The sequence below is a fragment of the Epithele typhae genome, assembly GCF_022376455.1.
Source record: "Epithele typhae strain CBS 203.58 chromosome Unknown BXZ73scaffold_1, whole genome shotgun sequence".
Taxonomy (NCBI): domain Eukaryota; kingdom Fungi; phylum Basidiomycota; class Agaricomycetes; order Polyporales; family Epitheliaceae; genus Epithele; species Epithele typhae.
This window is the reverse complement of record NW_025954192.1, coordinates 569,635-587,750: the sequence shown is the minus strand read 5'-3', so window position 1 is coordinate 587,750 and position 18,116 is coordinate 569,635. Positions and strand designations below refer to the sequence as shown.

The following is an 18,116-nucleotide window of genomic DNA, read 5'->3' as shown; positions in this document are numbered from 1 at the left end:
AGTTGCATCTTAATCAATTTTGGCCCCCTCTTACCCCTCCCACAACAGACTCGCTTTGAGCCACGACACACACTCACTCATCGCGCATCCTCCACACAGGGGCGTCCCCCTGTCTAGTATATAATCCAGTAGCCGAGGGAACGGGAGTTGCTGCATCACTCGGCCCAGAATGCTCGCCGCGAGACTAAGAGATGAAGGAGATCCAACTTCCGACACTATTGCGCTATGGCTACTAGGTGTGCGGTCGCCAGAACTTCACCCTCTGCCAGCCCTTCCAAGAACCAGCGTCTGTAATGGTCCTCTGCGCCTGGTGCAATGATTTGTGCGCGCAGCCTTGAAATACTGTCGTTCATGTACTGTCCCGTGAAGCTCAGTTTCAACATCCCATAGGTTCGCGGTGACAACGCCGTCAGAGTGCCTATTGTCTCGGACTATGGAAGCTTTCTTTGCAGCGGCCGACAGGTGAACGGGGCGGAGAACTGTAACAGGCCGTCGGCAAATTACTACCGATGGAGAACTGAGCGGTGAGTCGTCTCAGCAGGCGCCCGCGGCTCACCCCCGACTACGACCGTCGACGAGAACGCGAGGCTTGGCCCCGACGACCATCGCATGCATCCGAGGCTCTGCCCGTGGTCTATGTCTTGCTTCGCGAGGAACAGGACCGGTGCCTTGCCTGTGTGTCTCTTGCATCTCTCTCCTGCTCACCGTCACGCCTTCACCTCGGAGGATCTGACATCTGTCGTGCATGCGCACCTGAGAGCGAGGTACCATCCGCTTCCCGTCTTCGCGCAGCTTCGCGCCCGCCCAGGCCTGCCCCAGTCTGCCCCAGTGTCTCAGACTATGTCAGACTAGCACGACTTCCAAGGCCCGGTCACTCGGCGGCGCTCTTCGCCTGGATGATCGTTGCTCGCAGCGCAACGCGTAAGAGCTGTTAGACGACATTGAGAACCGGAGCACGCGTGTTCTGTCGCTCCGTCGCAAACCTTGCATCCTCCCGCGAACCTGGGCTCCGTCCGCCTCCGTTATAAGCCCTCGGCCACGCAGGCCCGCGCTCCAGGAGTCCTCCGTACCTCCCCCACGCTCTCTACTCACCTTCCTTGCTGCAGGCCCTGCCCCTTTCAGACGCCTCGACATGCGTCCTTCCACCTTCCTTTCCTTCCTTTCCACAGCCGCCGTCGGGGCCCACGCGCTCGTCGCGCCCAAGGCGCAGCACGACGCCCCGTTCTGGATGGAGTCCATCAAGCACCGGGGCATCGCGCCATACAGTTCGGACCCCGCCTCGTACCAGGTCTTCCGGAACGTCAAGGACTTTGGCGCCGTTGGCGACGGCGTCGCCGACGACACGGCCGCCATCAAGTGCGTGCTCGTGCACGGGCTTGTCCCCGTTCGTCTCACTGCCCGCGCGCACCGGTACTGATACAGCTCGTCTTCCCCCTTAGCGCGGCGATTTCAACCGGCGACAGGTGTGGTGGAGGCAACGTGACTTGTCAGTCCACCACCACGACCCCTGCGGTCATCTACTTCCCAAAGGGGTGACTTTCGCTCCGCGTTCGATCGTTGAGCAATCGCTGACTTCCCGTGCGCCTAGAACGTATCGCGTCACCTCCTCTATCCAGTGAGACTCATTCCGTGAAGCTTCCACGTGTACCACAGTGGCTGAACGCGCTTGCTTTTCAGAGCATACTACCTGTCCCAGCTCATCGGAGATGCCCGTCATCCGCCCACGATCCTCGCCGACCCCAACTTTGGGCCCGACGGTACTGCCGTTATCGGTGCGTTGAACTTGTGAACGAGGTGGTACAGTCGCTAACCTCCTCGCTGCTCTAGATGCGGACCCGTCCAACAAGAACGGGAACTGGTACATCAACCAGAACAACTTCTTCCGCAGCGTGCGGAATCTCGTCATTGACACCACCCAGCAGCCTGCAAACGTGACCGCGATAGGCCTCCATTGGCAGGTCTCGCAGGCAACGTCCCTTATGAATGTTGTCGTGAACATGAACTCGGACAACGGTACTCAGCATCAGGGTCTCTTTATGGAGAACGGCAGCGGTGGCTTCATGGGAGGTAGGCACCCGGCAAATCAAGCGTGATACCAGCTAAACATGGTGTGGATAGATATCGTCTTCAACGGAGGCGACATGGGCATGTGGAACGGTAACCAGCAGTAGGTTCCACCAACCACTCAGAACCCACGTTAGCACGTACTGACCAGATATGTGTAGATTCACCGTCAGGAACGTCACCGTCAACAATGCCGTTCGCGCAATCTACTCCCCTTGGAACTGGGGCTGGACATACCAGGGCGTCACCAGTACGCTTACTCCTTCATGCTCTCCATTATGATCTGATGCCCCTCACAGTCAACAACTGCTCCGTCGGCTTCGACGTCGGGACCGGCTCCGTCGGCTCCCTCGCTATCATCGACGCCGTGGTCAACGACACGCCCATCATGGTCCGCGGCTCCGCCAACTCGACCGGGCACGAGAACGCGGCGCTCATCCTGAACAACTCCGCCTCACCAACGTGCCCGTCGCAGTCGGCGTCTCAACACCACCGCCCCCGTCCTCGCCGGCACCGACGGCGCGGGCACGATGGTCATCGACAGCTGGGCGCAGGGCGTGGTCTACACCGGCCTCGCGGGCGACAGCGCGTTCACCGAGGGCGCGCTCCGCGCGCAGAAGCCCGCGGCGGTGCTCGACGGCGCGGGCCGCGTCTTCGGGCGCACGCACCCGCAGTACGCGGACCACGCGCCGAGCCAGTTCGTGAGCGTGCGGAGCCTCGGCGCGAAGGGCGACGGGGTCGCGGACGACACGGCGGCGCTCCGGCTCGCGATCGCGCTGTACGCCGGGCGGAAGATCATCTTCGTCGACGCGGGCGTGTACTACGTGTCGGACACGATCTACATCCCCGGGAACACGCAGCTCGTCGGCGAGGGCTGGAGCGTGATCATGGGCGGGGGCGCGAAGTTCCAGGACATGAACGACCCGCAACCTATCATCCAGGTTGGTAAGGAGTTCGAGCTGGGCGACGTTGAGATCACGGATATCGTGTTTTCGACGCGTGGAGCAGGTATGTCGCAACGGTCGAATAGTTTCTTGCTGAACGTTACTGATCAAGGGTTTCGCTTTGCAGCCCCCGGGGCTATCGTCATGGAGTGGAATATCCATCCACTCACTCAAGGTGGCGCCGGCATGTGGGATACCCACTTCCGGCTCGGAGGCAGTGAGTCTTGATGTTATGGGATTTGAGCTGTGATCCCAACAGCTGCACAGGTGCCGGTACCACCAGACACTCGCGGAGTGCCCTCGTAGCACCATCTCGCCTCAGTGCCTCACTGACTTCCTTGCCCTCCACATTACGATCCAAGCTTCTGCGTACATCGAGGTTGGTTCAGCTCATAGAACACGTCGCTGCTTTTGAATCTAACATCTCCGCAGAGTGCATGGATCTGGCTCGCGGACCATGACATCGATGATCCCAATTTGTCCCAACTCAACGTCTTCAGCGGCCGCGGGGTCCTCTCTGAGTCTCTGGCCCCGTCTGGTTGATTGGCGTCGGATGTACGCCTTTTTTGGCTTGACCTCGTGGCCCTTGTGACTGACTTGCTGCTAGCGGAGCACCACGTAATGTACCAGCTCAACCTCCAAAACGCGCAGAACCACTACATTGGCTTGTTCCAGACTGAGACGGTGCGTAAAGCCATCAGTGTGGCGCGTGCGATGCCGAGACCGAAACTCCCTCTTCAGCCATACTACCACCAGTCCCGCCCCGCCCGTCCGTTGTGTACAACAAGACTTCAAGGACCCGGTCTACACGGCCAACCAGACGTCCTCATGGTCCGTCAACGTCGAGTCCTCCAAGGACATCTTCGTCTTCGGTGCGTCCCATTCACGTATTCTCTACCTCGTGTTCTGAGTCCGCGAAACAGGCGCGGGTCTCTACAGCTTCTTCGTGAACTACACAAGCTCGTGCCCCGGCGCCGGCACGTGCCAGTCGCAGATCTTCAACATCGCCTCCGACTCGGTCGATGAGGTCGCATCTTCGGGCTTTCTACAGTCGGTGCGCAGATGATGCTGTCCGTCGATGCCAACGGCGTCGTGCCCTCGGGGCCCAACTACAACGGCTTCGAGTCCACCATCACTTCGTGGAGCAGCTCGTGAAGGTGCTCAACTCACATTCTACCAAAAACCTCGATCCCTTGGGCCCGTTATACAGGTTCTCCGCAGTCTCTGCTATCACATTCCTTTCGTATTTGTAGCTTGAAACCCTGTAGTTGTAAGGATCAGGTAATACATCAGCTAATCAGAACATCTCTGCGCAAGGATGCCCGCCCCGGAACGTTGTTGAGATAGCGTGAAGTGGCTGCTAGACTCGGAGGTGGAGGATGAAAGGCACGAAATTGGCGTGAAACCACGTAGCAGAAGAGACTGTCGCGTATTTGGACGCCCCAGAGTCGTATCTGGCGCGTCTTATAGCTGATTGTATATTGGTGGAGTCGGCCCGCGATGGGTCGCGCCACACGTGACTGACGCGTTCGTTGTGCGTCGGTGGCCAAACAACGCCAACGCGCGCGCGGGGCGATATGCACTGCGCGCCTATCGTTCCCCCGCCGCCTTCAGCGCTTCAAAGTTCAACAGTCTCACCTCTCTTCCTTCCGTCCATCATGTCCACCTTGAGCAGGACCTACAGCACGCGCTCAGCCAAAGCCGCCATCCCCTCCTCTCCCATCTCCGAGCTCATGTCCTCCCCGCCCGCCGCGCAAAAGCGCAAGCGGCCGTTCACCGACCTCCCCACGGAGCATAACACGCCCACCAAGAGACCGCGCCGCACGTCCTCCTCTTCGTCCCTCCCGTCCTCCTCCGCCCCCTCCTCGCTGAAGCCCAAGGCGAAGCCAAAGCTCCCCGCCGGCACGAAGGCTAAGTCCAAGTCCTCCGCCGCCAAGAAGGCCGCACCCGCGCCGAAGCAGGCGAAGCTCACACAGCTGCACTTCGCGCTCGACGTGCCGACGCTGCGCACCTGCCCGCTCTGCGACCTCTCTTACACGCGCGGCGCGCCCGACGACGAGGCGCTCCACCGCGCGCACTGCGCGCGCGTCCGCCGCGGGCTCGAGTGGGGGCGCGAGGAGCAGCGCGAGGCGGACGCGGCGCGCGTCGAGGAGCTCCTCGCCGGCGTGAAGCTCGCGAACGGCGCGCGCGGCCGCGTCGTGTGCTTCCGGCCGGACGTCGGCGGGAGGATCGGGGCGAAGGTGCGTCGACTTCGATCTCGTCTGCGTGCGCCTGCTGACTGATAGACGGCGGGTTTCGTTCAGCTTGCGGTCCTGCTGGAGACGATCCGGCTCGCGCTCACGTCCCCTGCGCTCTCGCCCGCGGTCCTCCGCCGATCCAAGATCTACCTCTTCCTGCTCACCGCGCCTGGGCCGAGCCCGGCGCGCGAGAAGATCGTGGGCTGCGTGGTCGCGCAGCGGATCGCGACGGCGATGGCCATCGCGCGCCCCTCCGAGGTCTCCGCCGCGCGGTCCAAGAACGCGTCTGCCTCCACCACGAGCACCCCCGCCTCGTCCCAGACTGTCGCGGACGCGCTGTCTTCACAAGGAACCGTCGCTGGCGGCGATCCGTCGGAAAGTGCGCCCTCCTCTCTGGCGCTCCTGCCTGTGGACGACTCGACGAACCTCTACGTTCATCCCACCCCGTTACCGACGCCGATGGGCATTCCTCGTCTGTTCGTCTCCTCCGAATACCGTCGACTGGGCATTGCCTCTCGGCTATTGTCTGTTGCGGCGTCCACCTTCATCTTGGGGTGCCCGCTCAACCCAGCACGCGGTGAGGTCGCGTTCACGCAGCCCACTGGTGCCGGGAAGGGCGTGCTCGAGGCGTGGGGCAAGGGAGGTGTTCGGATCTACGAGGAGGAAGGTGATGCCTGACCCGTGAGACTTGAAGCTTCGGTTATGGTCGATATATTCTGATCTTGAGCCCTGCTGTCACATCTTAGTAGTCTGTGCAACCCATGTAGCTTTGCTTGATCTCTCCGTCCTCGATATATAATACTGTAGATAGTCCTGTTCAGTTCGAGGATCTCATATAATCACTCAATGAATCTTGATACCGTTCTTGAAATCAGGACATTTGCACTGTCTTCAGCCGAGTTGATTCTGTTTTGCTGTCCCAGCACCCCGCGATGAAACAATCTATGTATACAATTGGTATGATGTATTCTGTACATGTTGGAGATATCGTGGTGCAGATTAGTACAATAAATTTCACACGCGCACTTCACCATCGTCCGAGCAGCAGCACGACCGGCCCGCAAGTACGTCATTTGTGTGGACACACAAGACCGCCAAGGTTCAAGGTATGCGTGAAAAACAATTTATGCGACGACCTCGACCGCCTGGGCGGGCCCGTCAGAGATCAAGTTGCTGACGGGAGGAATGAAGGTCTAGAAACGCGACGTGAGCCCCGTGTGGTCCCCATTCGTCATGAGCGATACTCACCCTCTTCTTGATGGCGCCGTCGAATGGCAAGCGCGTGGAGCCGTTCATGAGCCAGGCATCGACCTCGGCAGCACAGCGACGGCCCTCCTGGATGCCCCAGACATAAGTGACTGGCCGCGGCGGCAGTCACCGGCCGCGAAGACGCCCTCAACGTTCGTCGAGTATTTCTAGACACACCCCGCTCGTCAGACCACGCGTCGTACACAGGAAACAGAGGGATGCACGTACATTCTTGGGCGTCTGGATGTTGCTGCGCGCGTCCTGCTGGAGGCCGACAGACTTAAGGAGATCTGCCTCAGGACCAAGAAAGCCGAGCGCGAGGAAGACGAGCTGCGCAGGGAAGAACTTGGCCGACCCGGGCACCTCCTCCATCTTCCATCGACCGCTGCTGTCCTTCGTCCACTCGACGCGGACCGTGTTCAGACCGGAAAGCTTGCCCTGCTCGTCGACGACGAAGTCCTTAGTCGAGATGCAATACTCGCGCGGGTCGCTGCCGAAGTGCGCGGCGACCTCGGTGTGCCCGTAGTCGGTGCGGAAGATGCGCGGCCACTGCGGCCAGGGGTTGTCCGAGCCGCGCGCCACAGGCGGGCGTGGGAGGAGCTCGAAGTTCGTGACGGACTTCGCACCGTGGCGCATCGCCGTGCCGATGCAGTCGTTGCCAGTGTCGCCGCCGCCGATGACGATGACGTCCTTTCCTTTGGCGTTGATGTAGGACGAGTTTTGGAGCTCGGAATCGAGGAGGGACTTGGTGTTCAGCTGGAGGAACTCCATCGCAAAGTGGATTCCGTCGACCCCGCGGTTGGGGATCTTGAGGTCACGCGGCCAGGTCGCGCCCGTGGCGAAGATGACGGCGTCGTTCTGCTCGCGGAGTTCGTTCGCGTCGATGTCCTTTCCAACGCACGTGCTAGGAACGAACGTCTGTACGACGAATATGAGCGGTGAGCTATTGATCAGTCGGAAACCTGAGCTGCTTACCACTCCTTCCGCCGCCATGAGGTCGAGGCGGCGCTGGACGACACTCTTGTCGAGCTTCATGCTGCACAAGGGATCAGATAATGCGTCGATACCTATATGTAGAAGGACTTACTTGGGAATGCCGTACATGAGGAGGCCACCCATCCGGTCGTTGCGCTCGTACACGGTGACCCAGTGGCCAGCCTTGTTGAGCTGGTCAGCAGCCGCGAGACCAGAAGGACCGGAGCCAATGATGGCAATCTTCTTCCCGGTCCGGAACTGCGGAGGTTTGGGAGTCATCCAGCCCATCTCGAACCCTACGAAGAACATCTCAGCCTCTCACATACTAGCATGCTGAAGGAGCTCTCACCTTGTCAATGATCGCGCACTCGATGCTCTTGATACCCACAGGCTGCTCGTTGATACCGAGCACACACGCGCCCTCGCACGGCGCGGGCACACCCTGCCCGTGAACTCGGGGAAGTTGTTGGTCATGAGCAACCGGTTGAGCGCCTCCTCCCACTGGTTCTTGAACACCAGGTCGTTCCACTTCGGGATCACGTTCGAGATCGGGCAGCCCGAGTCCGACTGGCAGAACGGCACGCCGCAGTCCATGCACCGCGCGGACTGGTACTTGAGCTCGTCCTCCGACAACCGGCTCGAGATCTCCTTCCAGTCCTTGACCCGCTTGCGTGGCGGGCGGTACGCCTCCGTCAGCCGCTTGTACTTCATGAACCCGCGCGTCTTATCGAGCTTGCTGAGCCGCGACTTGGTCGTCTGTTCGTCCACGAGCGAATCCTCCACGTCACCCACAGCAGGCTCGTGGCGACCGCGGGAACGGACCCGCATCGCCTCGGCCGGGGTCTCCTTCTTGGTGAGAACGTCCTCGAGGCCGTCGGTCGCAAGGTTCACCTGACTGACGGTGCGCAAAGGAACAAGGTCGATGACGCTCTGGCGCAGCTTCTCCTCCTTGAGCCGCGCCGCCTCTTCCTCGAGCACACGCTTGTAGTCGATCGGCATGACGCGGACGAAAAGCGGAAGGAGGTGGTGGAAGTCCTTGAGGACGCGGTCCGCAACCTCAGATCCAGTGAAGTGCCGGTGGTCCTCGATAAGCCCGCGCAGCTCCGCGATCTCCTTCGGGTCCGTGACCTTCCCGAGCCCCACCATCTCCATGTTGACCTTCGACGCGAACGTGTGCGCGGTATCCAGGACGTACGCGATGCCTCCAGACATGCCCGCCGCGAAGTTGCGCCCAGTGCTGCCGAGGACGACGACGCGACCACCGGTCATGTACTCGCACCCGTGGTCGCCCGTGCCCTCGACGACCGCCTTCGCGCCTGAGTTCCGGACCGCGAACCGCTCTGCAGCGATGCCGCGGAAGAAGGCCTCGCCGGACGTCGCGCCGTACAAGCAGACGTTGCCGATGATGATGTTCTCCTCGGCCTTGAACGTCGACACCTTGGGCGGGTAGACAACGAGACGGCCTCCAGAGAGACCCTTGCCGACGTAGTCGTTCGCGTCGCCCTCGAGTTCAACGGTAATGCCTGGAGCAAGGAACGCGCCGAGCGACTGCCCAGCGGACCCACGCATGCGAATCCGGATCGTGTCACGCGGCAGGCCTTCCTCGCCATACAGCTTGGAGACCTTGTAGGAGAGTGAGGTGCCGAGGGCGCGGTCCGTGTTCGTGACATCGCACTCGATGTGCACGGGCAGACCCTGGGTGAGCGCGGGCTCGGACTCGTCGATGAACTTGTTGTCGAGGCGAACGTAAAGCTTGTGGTCCTGGGGACGCACGCGGTACGTCGCCGCACCGGGACGCATCTGCCAGGCCGGCTTGAGGATCGCGCTGAGGTCGAGGTGGGCGGTCTTGGGTGTGCGGAGCTTCTCGTCGACCTTGAGCATGTCCGCGCGGCCGACCATCTCGTTGATCGTGCGGAAGCCGAGCTGAGCCATGTGGCGACGGAGGTCCTCGGCGATGTAGTAGAAGAAGTTGATGACCTGCTCGGGCTGACCAGCGAACTTGGCGCGGAGCTGGGGATCCTGCGTGGCGATACCGACCGGGCACGTGTTCACTGAGGATACTGATCAGCACAAGTGCGTAAGGACAGCGCAAAGTGGAGGCTTACAGTGACACTTCCTCATCATGATGCAGCCCATAGCGATGAGCGGCGTGGTGGCAAAACCCCATTCCTCAGCACCGAGCAAACACGCGATGGCGAGGTCGCGGCCAGTCCTGATCTGACCGTCCGTCTGAACAGTGACGCGACCACGAAGGTCGTTGAGAACCAGTGTTTGATGCGTCTCCGCAAGACCGAGCTCCCACGGGAGACCAGCGTACTTGATGCCGGTCCAGCGCGAAGCACCCGTACCGCCATCGTGACCCGAGATGAGGATGTGGTCCGCCTTCGCCTTCGCCACGCCGCTCGCGACGATGCCGACGCCGACCTCAGACACGAGCTTGACCGAGATTCGCGCACGGGGATTCGAGCACTTGAGGTCGTAGATGAGCTGCTTGAGATCCTCGATGGAGTAGATGTCGTGGTGAGGAGGGGGCGAGATTAGACCGACACCTGCAGTGGAGTGACGCGTGCGCGCGATGGACGTCGAAACCTTGTGTCCAGGCAGTTCGCCTCCTTCCCCCGGTTTGGCCCCTTGTGCCATCTTGATCTGGAGCTCGTCAGCGTCTGCGAGGTAGTTGGAGGTGACGCCGAATCGCCCAGAGGCGACCTGCTTGATCGCGGAACGCATTGTGTCACCATTGGGGAGCATATGCGAGCGCTCTGCATCCTCACCACCCTCACCCGTGTTCGATTTGCCTCCGAGACGGTTCATCGCGACGGCGAGTGTCGAATGCGCCTCCATCGAGATTGAGCCATATGACATAGCGCCCGTGACGAACCGGCGGACGATCTCGTTCCACGGTTCGACCTGGTCGATCGGGATTGCTGTGGCTTGATCGTACTTGAAGTCGAGGAGGCCACGAAGGTGGACCGCGCGTGTCTGCTCGTTCGCGTTGGCCGCGTAGGCCTCGTACGCACCCTGATTCTTCTCCCGCACCGCATCCTGCAAGTGCGCAATACCAGCTGGGTCGTTGATGTGCGCTTCGCCGCCGGACCGCCAGTGGTACTCGCCGGACTCGGGCAGACCCGGTGGAACGACGGTGTCGCGCGAAGGCCAGCCCCGCTCGTGCATCTCGAACGCGTCCATGGCGAGGAGGTCGAACGTGGCACCCTGCACGCGGCTCGCAGTGCCGACGAAGCACTTCTCGATGACCTCCTCGTGCAGGCCGAGAGCCTCGAAGATCTGCGCTCCCTTGTACGACTGCAGGGTTGAGATACCCATCTTGGACATCACTTTGAGAATACCCCGTCGACCGAGTGGCGGTAGTTGTCCATCAGGTCCTCGAGCGTCTTATCGTTCTTGATCCTGAAGAGATCGACATGGGTCAGATTCGGGGTGGCGCAGGAGGAACATACAGAAACACTTACAGTCCCTCGCGGACCACCTTGTGGATGCACTCCATCGTGAGCCACGGGCAGATAGCATCCGCGCCGTATCCGAGGAGGAGACACAAGTGCTGTACCTCGCGCGCCTCGGCGGTTTCGACCATGAGGGCAACCTTGGCGCGCTTCTTCTGGGAGACGAGGTGATGGTGGACGCCACCACAGGCGACCGCCGCAGAGAGGGGGACGCGCGAAGGGCTGGTCTCGCGGTCGGAGAGGATGATGACCTTGACACCGTCGTCGATGGCCTGCACGGCCTCGCTGCAGACGCGCTCGAGCGCAAGCTTGTACCCAGGCAGGCCGAACTCTTTGGGAATGTGATGTCGATGGTGCGCGACGGCCAGGTGGCGTACGCCTCCTTGAGGTCTTCATCGCGTTCATCTCCTCGAGGGTAAGGATGGGGGAAGGAAGGCGGATGCGGTGACACTGCTGCGGGTTCATCTCGAGCATGTTGCCTTCGGGTCCGACGTAGCACTCGAGCGACATGACGATAGACTCGCGGATGGGATCGATGGGCGGGTTGGTGACCTGCGCGAAAAGTTGGCGGAAGTAATCGTAGATGAGGCGGGGCTGCGTCGACATGGCGGCCAGCGGGGCGTCGTTGCCCATGGAGCCGAGAGGCTCCTTGCCGTCGGCGAACATCGGAAGCATGAGGAGATGGAGCTGCTCGAGCGTGAAGCCGAACGCGAGGAGCTTCGGGTCGTTGCTGAGGGTGAATTCGTCGACGGAGGGCGCAACGGAGGTCGATCTCTGCACGCGCTTGACGATCGTGGGCACCTCGAGGATGTTCGACTCCACCCACGACGCGAAGTCCTGCTTGCGCGCGGTGGTACGCTTGAGTTCTTTGTCGTCCACGATTCGGCCGTCCTCCGTATCGACCAAGAGCATGCGCCCAGGCTTGAGGCGACCCTTCTGGATGACCGTCTCCGGGGCGATGTACACCGCACCGACCTCAGAGGCGCACACCATGATGTCCTCGTTGGTAACGACATACCGGCACGGACGAAGACCGTTGCGGTCAAGGTTGGCGCCACAGTACCGCCCATCACTGAACGCGAAGAGGGCGGGGCCGTCCCACGGCTCAGAGAGACAGGCCGCCCAGTTGTAGAACGCTTTCTTCTCAGGCTCCATGCTGTCGTTCCCCTGCCACGCCTCGGGGATGAGCATCATAACCGCCTCAGGCAGCGTCAACACACCGTTCACAACGAGCAACTCGAGCACGTTGTCGAAGGCGGCCGAATCAGACCCGCCAGCCTCAATGATGGGGTACAGCTCGTCGAGATGCTCGCCAAACTGCGAAGATGCGAGCAAGCCCTCGCGGGCACGCATCCAATTCTTGTTGCCACGTAGAGTATTGATCTCGCCTGTAGCCCGAAGGTGTAAGGGTGCCGTCGGACTAGTACATTCCGAAGGCGCAGATGAGCTTACCGTTGTGGGCGGCCCACCTCATGGGCTGAGCGCGGTCCCAGCTGGGGAAGGTGTTGGTGGAGAAACGAGAGTGTACAAGCGCGAAGTGGGCGCGGTAGAGTACATGGTTCAGGTCGTGGTAGTACGTGTACACTTGCGAGGGCGAGAGCTGACCCTTGTAGACGATATTCTTGGAGGAGAGCGAGCAGATGTAGAAGCCCTTGGAAAGCGAGCTTAAGACACGCAAGGACGGGAAGCACGGCTCAGCGAGCGTCGGGGTGTGGAGTAAGAATCTCGAGCCTTACATGGAATGTGTTGCGCGCTTGCGGAGGATGTAGAGCTGACGCTCAAAACGCTTCGGGTCGAACGGGCCGCCCCGGGCCGTGCGGCCGTCCCCGTAGCTCGCGTGCAGGACGACGAAAGGCTGGAAAATGGCGGGCTCCTTGCTCGCGGCAGCGGGGCCGAGGATGGTGCCGTCAGTGGGGACCTCGCGCCAGCCGAGGACGCGGAGGTTGAGATCGGCGGCGATCTTTGCGAAGAGGGCCTGCTGTTGCTGGAGGCCGACGGGGTTATTGGCTTGAAGAAGACGTTTCCAACGGCGTATTCTCCCGCAGCGGGGAGCTCGCAGCCGATCTCGCGCTCAGCCTCGCGCTTGAAGAAGTGGTGAGGGATGCCAGTCATGACACCGGCGCCGTCGCCATCGCGGGAGTCTGCGCCGGTCGCGCCGCGGTGGGTCATCGCGCAGAGGAGCTGGCGGGCATCGGAGACGATTTTGTGGGACTGGGTGCCCTTGATGTGGCAGATAAAGCCGACGCCGCACGCGTCCTTTTCGAGATCATTCACGTACAGGCCCTGGCTTGCAGGGAGGGACGCGGCCCACGAGGCCGGGTCGCGGGCGACGGCGTCGAAGCCATTTTGCGTATCGGAGCTGGAAGCCGGGGAGACTGCGCGGAGTAAGGAGGGATCTGCGTGGCAATCAACGATAGCCATTCAACGACCGCGGATCTGAGATGTGAGATAGCGTAGGGTGGGCGACGGCACGGTAGCGAGCGCAGGCAGCGAGGGCGACAGTGGAGGTGGTGGAGAGGAGGAGGGCGGCGACGAGGGCGGGTGCGCCACCGTCGAGTTTTTCACCAGGCAGGGAATTGAGCGACGTCGAGTCAGTCCGCGATCGTGCCGATGCTCCTGCAGCGCTCTCCGCCGCCCTCCCGCCGGTGCGCACGAACATATTCCCATAACCGGCCAGGCCACCCCTCTCCCACCCAATCATCGCCTACCCGCGGAGCCCCGCCGGGCTCCCCGCGCCCCGCGTCCCGCCGCACTCGCCCGCCCCGGCCGCCGCTGCCATATAGTCTGGCGTTAGCTCCCCTTTTCCCGGCGATCCGGGACGTGTTTCCGCATGGAGCCAGTGACTGGCTATACATGCGATCAACACCTGCAAGCGCGGCGAGGTTCGTCAATAGGGCCGATAACATATGAAGCTCACAGCTTGGCAACTTGGTCGGGCTAGCCCACCAAGGGAGACCAAGGGGTGCCTCCGAATACACCAGTACTGCCCAGGTGCGGCCCATGGACGCTTCCGGGTAAGCCAAGATACAGTGTTAGTCCATCGTAACAAAGGTTGTGCTGTACATCACACGCTATAGGGAACATTCCACACCAACGGGCTACCGCTCTAAATGCTGATAAACGATCTTCTCTGCACGGAGCCGACCGGAGACCACTCGCTCAGTTCACAAACCTGGGGACAATCCTTACGTCGTAATCCATGGCACATATCACGGTCTGGAGCTGGAAGAGGGGCTCTGGAGCGGAGGAAAGATTGGATCAGGAGGACCTGGGAAAGAGAACAGCATGCCGACTTCGCCTCGAATTGCTGACAGATGTCCAGAAGCGAGGGGGCGGATTTAGGGGCAAAGGGTGAGGGGTTTAGTAGCGAGATGAGGGCTGCAAACCCAACTGCAACCAATTGGACTCCTCTGAGATGCCGCACAAAGCGGAGCATGAAATGGTAATCGCGATGCGCGAAGCTACCCCATCCAATACTCATATTCTTGTCGTCTCCCCAAAAATACCGAGACGTCTGTGATCTAATATCGTCTGGAACTTGTTGGTTATGACGGCGCCGTGGCCGACATAGCACACTTCAAACGTACGCGCCTACCGAGTCACAATCAACGGTGAATCAGCGAAGACTAGAGCATGACGACGTACTCGACAGTGCCGATAGCGTCGCCTTCGCATCGAGAGCATCCAACCCGCCAGGTACCGGTCAACGTCACGCGTCGGCGACCCCGTCCCAATCCTCGTTAGCCGAGACAAATTCGATGAGATCTTGTTGGAGTACGCATAAGTCGCCTCGGGCAACCATAAAGTAATTGACGATCCAATTCTTGATATCCAAGAGTGAACATGCGCTGACGAGTTCCGACTGCGTTATATAGCGTTGCGCAAGCCAGCTTAGTCAGCGCCCTCAGGCACTATCGCGCACCGTCAGCCATACCAGGGGCTTTTGGATCGAGAAACGTACCGAATATTATTGGTCGAGTTCTCGTCCGCACCAGGGAGCACCCGGTTGCAGCCGACCTTCAATCATTATGACTTGAGCTGACCTCGATCCTGCTTTCCCCTTCATCGGTCGGCACTGGTCATCATGTAGAGGGGCATACCCCTGCAGAACATGCTCCCGTGTCGGCCAGGAGCTCTCTAGGGAATCGTCGGCGGCTGCATAAACCGCTGGCTGTGAGTCTGTCAGGAATCATCCTATTATGTCGAGATTCCAATGTTTCGCCCACCCAACCAGCGCCCATCGCCGAGCCCCACCACACGCACGTACCGCGAACAACGGCCCTGTCGCGCCCGCAGGTGTCGCACACGGACTCTCTGATTCTCGGAGAGGTGATCGTCTGAATGGCCAGTGATCCGTGCGGAAGCGCGCCCCGGATCGCCCCCAGCACCCGGGCCTCCGAGTGGCGATTGCCTCCCAGATCGCACCCGTCGGGCCAGCTTCTCGCGCGATTGAGTGCGTCTGCCAGGGTTCGGGAGCCGCTTGGCTTCCGAGGTTCGCCTCGGCGTCACGCACGACCTTGAGGCTTCGCGCGTCCGCCTCCCGTGGGAGGGGCGCCCAGGCCTAGAACTACACGTGCTGATACCCTGGCCGGCCACGGACCAGAAGGCGAAGGGTCCACGTCCTGACGTTACCGTGCGTTGAAAACATTGGAGACACTTTCCCATTCTTGAGAGCTGCGGAGGCGGACAGGAGGCGGTAACTAGATTTGGCGGGGCATGCGTGGGCGTCGAAGGGATCTTGTGCGCAGGAGAGGCCGCGGACGCTGTACATTCGCATCTCATATCGTACACGAGGAAAGAGGGGTGCAAAGCTAGCCCGCGCCGTCGTGCAGCGCGCAACACACCGCCGCTGTTGGTGAGAATCGGCAGTGAGCGGAGGTAGCAGCGATCGGCGGGGGTGCCGAACCTTTTTGATGCCCATTGTATTGTCGTACAGTCTCCCCTGTTGCCATATCCCACAAACGCGCAGTATGGTCGGACGAAGCTTGGAAGCGTGGAAGTCGGCATAGGACGTAATAGGATAAAATCGGCCCGACGCACCTGTTACCAAATAAGCGGAGTCTGCGCTGAACGCACAGTCCCACACCCAGCGCTGATGACCTTGCATCGTCTTGTCCAGCTTGAATTCATAATGTGGCGAGATCGACCATATCTTCACGGTCGTGTCTGCTGAGCACGTTGCAAGGAACCTGTTCGGCATCATCGTTGGAGCCCGTACGGGCTGGAAGCGGCCGACAACACCCACTTAACATCGGGGCTTAATAGAAGCCGCGTGAGGTACTTCGTGTGCGCCTGGAACATCGTCACCGCCTGAAATCGTGGCAGCTCCGATCGCTCGTTAATCTTCCACACGTAGCACTTTCCCTGAACGAATGGCCGTCAACGACGGGCACTCGGGCACGAGCTTCCGACGCACGTACCTTGACGCTACCAGCAACGAGACAGGAGCCATCTGAGGCAAGACTGATGGAACGAATCGGCGTGTCTCCGCCGGGGGTCTGGGTCGCATTCGTAAGAAGCGTGGAAGGGTGGGGACGTGGAAGGAAGGCAGGTACCAGCTCGTGGGTGCAGATGTTTTCCGATAAGTCCCACTGCTTGATTCGCCCGGCCTGGTCGCATGAATTAGCTCGCCTTGGTTAGGGTGCACGACGACGTCGTTGACTGTTCTCAGGAGAAGGTCAGTGCTTCCTGCGTGTACGGGAAGGATGCCGAGGGGCCGTACCGGGAGCCTCGTTATCATAGTTCCTATGCAGGTGGCTGCTACTTCTGCGGAGGCAGGAAATACATGAACACACGCGCCGCTTGATCGCGACGCGCGGGCGAGGAAAGGCACGCACCGAAGATCCCAGATTTTAATGGTACCGTCCTCGCTTCCGGTGACTAACCATTTGCCTTCGGAGTGGAAGCAGACCGAGGTGATATTGCCATTGTGTCCCTCGAATATAGCAACCTGGATCCGCGCGTACGCAGGCGATGAACGTGCGAGGGCGATCCGCGGGGTGGAGGAAGACGCACCGGGCCCGCAGACGGCGCAGCAGCAATCTCATAGATGTATGCTTTCTTATGAATCGCCGCAGCGAGGAGACGTTTGCTGGGGATGACGGAGAGGGTGAGGGGCTGAAGAGAGGCGCAAGCGGGCGAACCGCTTACTCAGGAGAGATCGCGAGACGGTTGACTTGCTGCGGCGGGGGGCAGGGGATGAGACTAGGACGTCAGACGGCAGACGAGGAGCCTCACACCGGACTCCGCGGCTCTGGGGATGGTCCGCGAGCAGATGCCACTCCACGCCTCCCAGAAGCGGATCTCGTGGTCGTAGGAGCCGGTGACGAGGATGACAGACATGTCGGCGCGGGGAGCAGAGGCGGCAGACTGGGAGGACTGGGCCTGGACAGGCATGGCCGTTGGGAGAGAGGGACGCGTCTGGGGCGGCGGGCGCCAGAGGGAGCGCCCATCGGAGACGCCGGGGACTTTACGTGATTTGGTCGGCGTATCAAACACGGTGTGGGCGTGGACGAGCGTCCGGGGACCACGACGGTGCATGCATGGACCCAGGGTTCGCCTGCTGCCACCGCTGCGCTCGTCACCACTGCACCCAACGCTCTCTGCGCACGGACGGCTCTCGGCTCTTTGGCTGCCATGTTCTCCACCACCTCGATCCCGGTCGAGGGTTAGACCACAGTCGTTCTTGCTCCCTCTTGGCGGCGCTGCGCTCCGTTTGCCGGCATTCTTCCCACCTGCGTCTGCCTGTGCACGGTTATCCGACAGGCCTCTGCGCTCCGGCGGACCACTTGCCCTGCTTAGTGTCTCCTCGTGTTGGCCTTCGCGGCAATGCATTTCCCCATTCCTGCGTCTACTCGAATCTCCCTCCTTCATCTTCTCCCCCTCGAGCCGGACCCTTCCTCCCGCGAAGCATCTCACTCCGGTCCTTTCGTTCCCAGAATCCTCGATCTGGACCCAGCCTGCCTGCTTGCCTCCTCGCCTACGCGCGTCCGACCCCTTGAATGCCATTGTCCAGACTTTGCCCCACGATCTCCGTCTTCTTCTGGTGCTCCTTCTCGCGCGCCATCCTCCCCCTTCTCGTCACCGTATGTCTGTACGCTATCCCTCCTGCCTTTTTCGGCCACATCACCCTCGGTCCACCAGATTCGTCGTCCCCTTTACAACGCTACGCCTCTACGCGAGATGTAGCG

The 18,116-nt window shown here is 61.0% G+C and overlaps 4 protein-coding genes across 4 annotated transcripts; 2 read left to right on the top strand and 2 right to left on the bottom strand.

Moving 5' to 3' along the window:
* Nucleotides 1-1,132: 1,132 nt before the first annotated feature.
* On the top strand, nucleotides 1,133-4,163 carry BXZ73DRAFT_86198 (exo-beta-1,3-glucanase; the record flags this gene model as incomplete). Its single annotated transcript, XM_048024113.1, has 15 exons — nucleotides 1,133-1,356; nucleotides 1,440-1,532; nucleotides 1,678-1,772; nucleotides 1,804-2,067; nucleotides 2,119-2,167; nucleotides 2,226-2,314; nucleotides 2,364-2,544; nucleotides 2,609-3,072; nucleotides 3,136-3,229; nucleotides 3,276-3,387; nucleotides 3,441-3,546; nucleotides 3,616-3,696; nucleotides 3,731-3,880; nucleotides 3,932-4,035; nucleotides 4,071-4,163. The coding sequence occupies 15 exons, from the start codon at nucleotides 1,133-1,135 to the stop codon at nucleotides 4,161-4,163; spliced, it is 2,199 nt and encodes a 732-aa protein (XP_047883700.1).
* A 503-nt stretch (nucleotides 4,164-4,666) lies between these two features.
* On the top strand, nucleotides 4,667-5,923 carry BXZ73DRAFT_37466 (uncharacterized protein; the record flags this gene model as incomplete). Its single annotated transcript, XM_048018013.1, has 2 exons — nucleotides 4,667-5,248; nucleotides 5,312-5,923. The coding sequence occupies 2 exons, from the start codon at nucleotides 4,667-4,669 to the stop codon at nucleotides 5,921-5,923; spliced, it is 1,194 nt and encodes a 397-aa protein (XP_047883699.1).
* A 446-nt stretch (nucleotides 5,924-6,369) lies between these two features.
* Nucleotides 6,370-13,928, bottom strand: BXZ73DRAFT_72854 (NADPH-dependent glutamate synthase; the record flags this gene model as incomplete). The annotated part of the gene is made up of 15 exons (XM_048021804.1): nucleotides 6,370-6,438; nucleotides 6,494-6,603; nucleotides 6,624-6,660; nucleotides 6,722-7,411; nucleotides 7,469-7,529; nucleotides 7,581-7,764; nucleotides 7,885-9,528; nucleotides 9,574-10,768; nucleotides 10,813-10,873; nucleotides 10,936-11,257; nucleotides 11,304-12,314; nucleotides 12,379-12,590; nucleotides 12,663-12,910; nucleotides 12,946-13,301; nucleotides 13,844-13,928. 15 exons carry the CDS (start codon nucleotides 13,926-13,928, stop codon nucleotides 6,370-6,372), a joined length of 6,285 nt encoding a protein of 2,094 aa, XP_047883698.1.
* A 1,809-nt stretch (nucleotides 13,929-15,737) lies between these two features.
* On the bottom strand, nucleotides 15,738-17,268 carry BXZ73DRAFT_86195 (WD40 repeat-like protein; the record flags this gene model as incomplete). Its single annotated transcript, XM_048024112.1, has 12 exons — nucleotides 15,738-15,775; nucleotides 15,833-15,910; nucleotides 15,967-16,115; nucleotides 16,172-16,290; nucleotides 16,347-16,424; nucleotides 16,482-16,535; nucleotides 16,574-16,587; nucleotides 16,649-16,692; nucleotides 16,764-16,876; nucleotides 16,942-17,017; nucleotides 17,077-17,105; nucleotides 17,164-17,268. The coding sequence occupies 12 exons, from the start codon at nucleotides 17,266-17,268 to the stop codon at nucleotides 15,738-15,740; spliced, it is 897 nt and encodes a 298-aa protein (XP_047883697.1).
* Nucleotides 17,269-18,116: the final 848 nt, after the last annotated feature.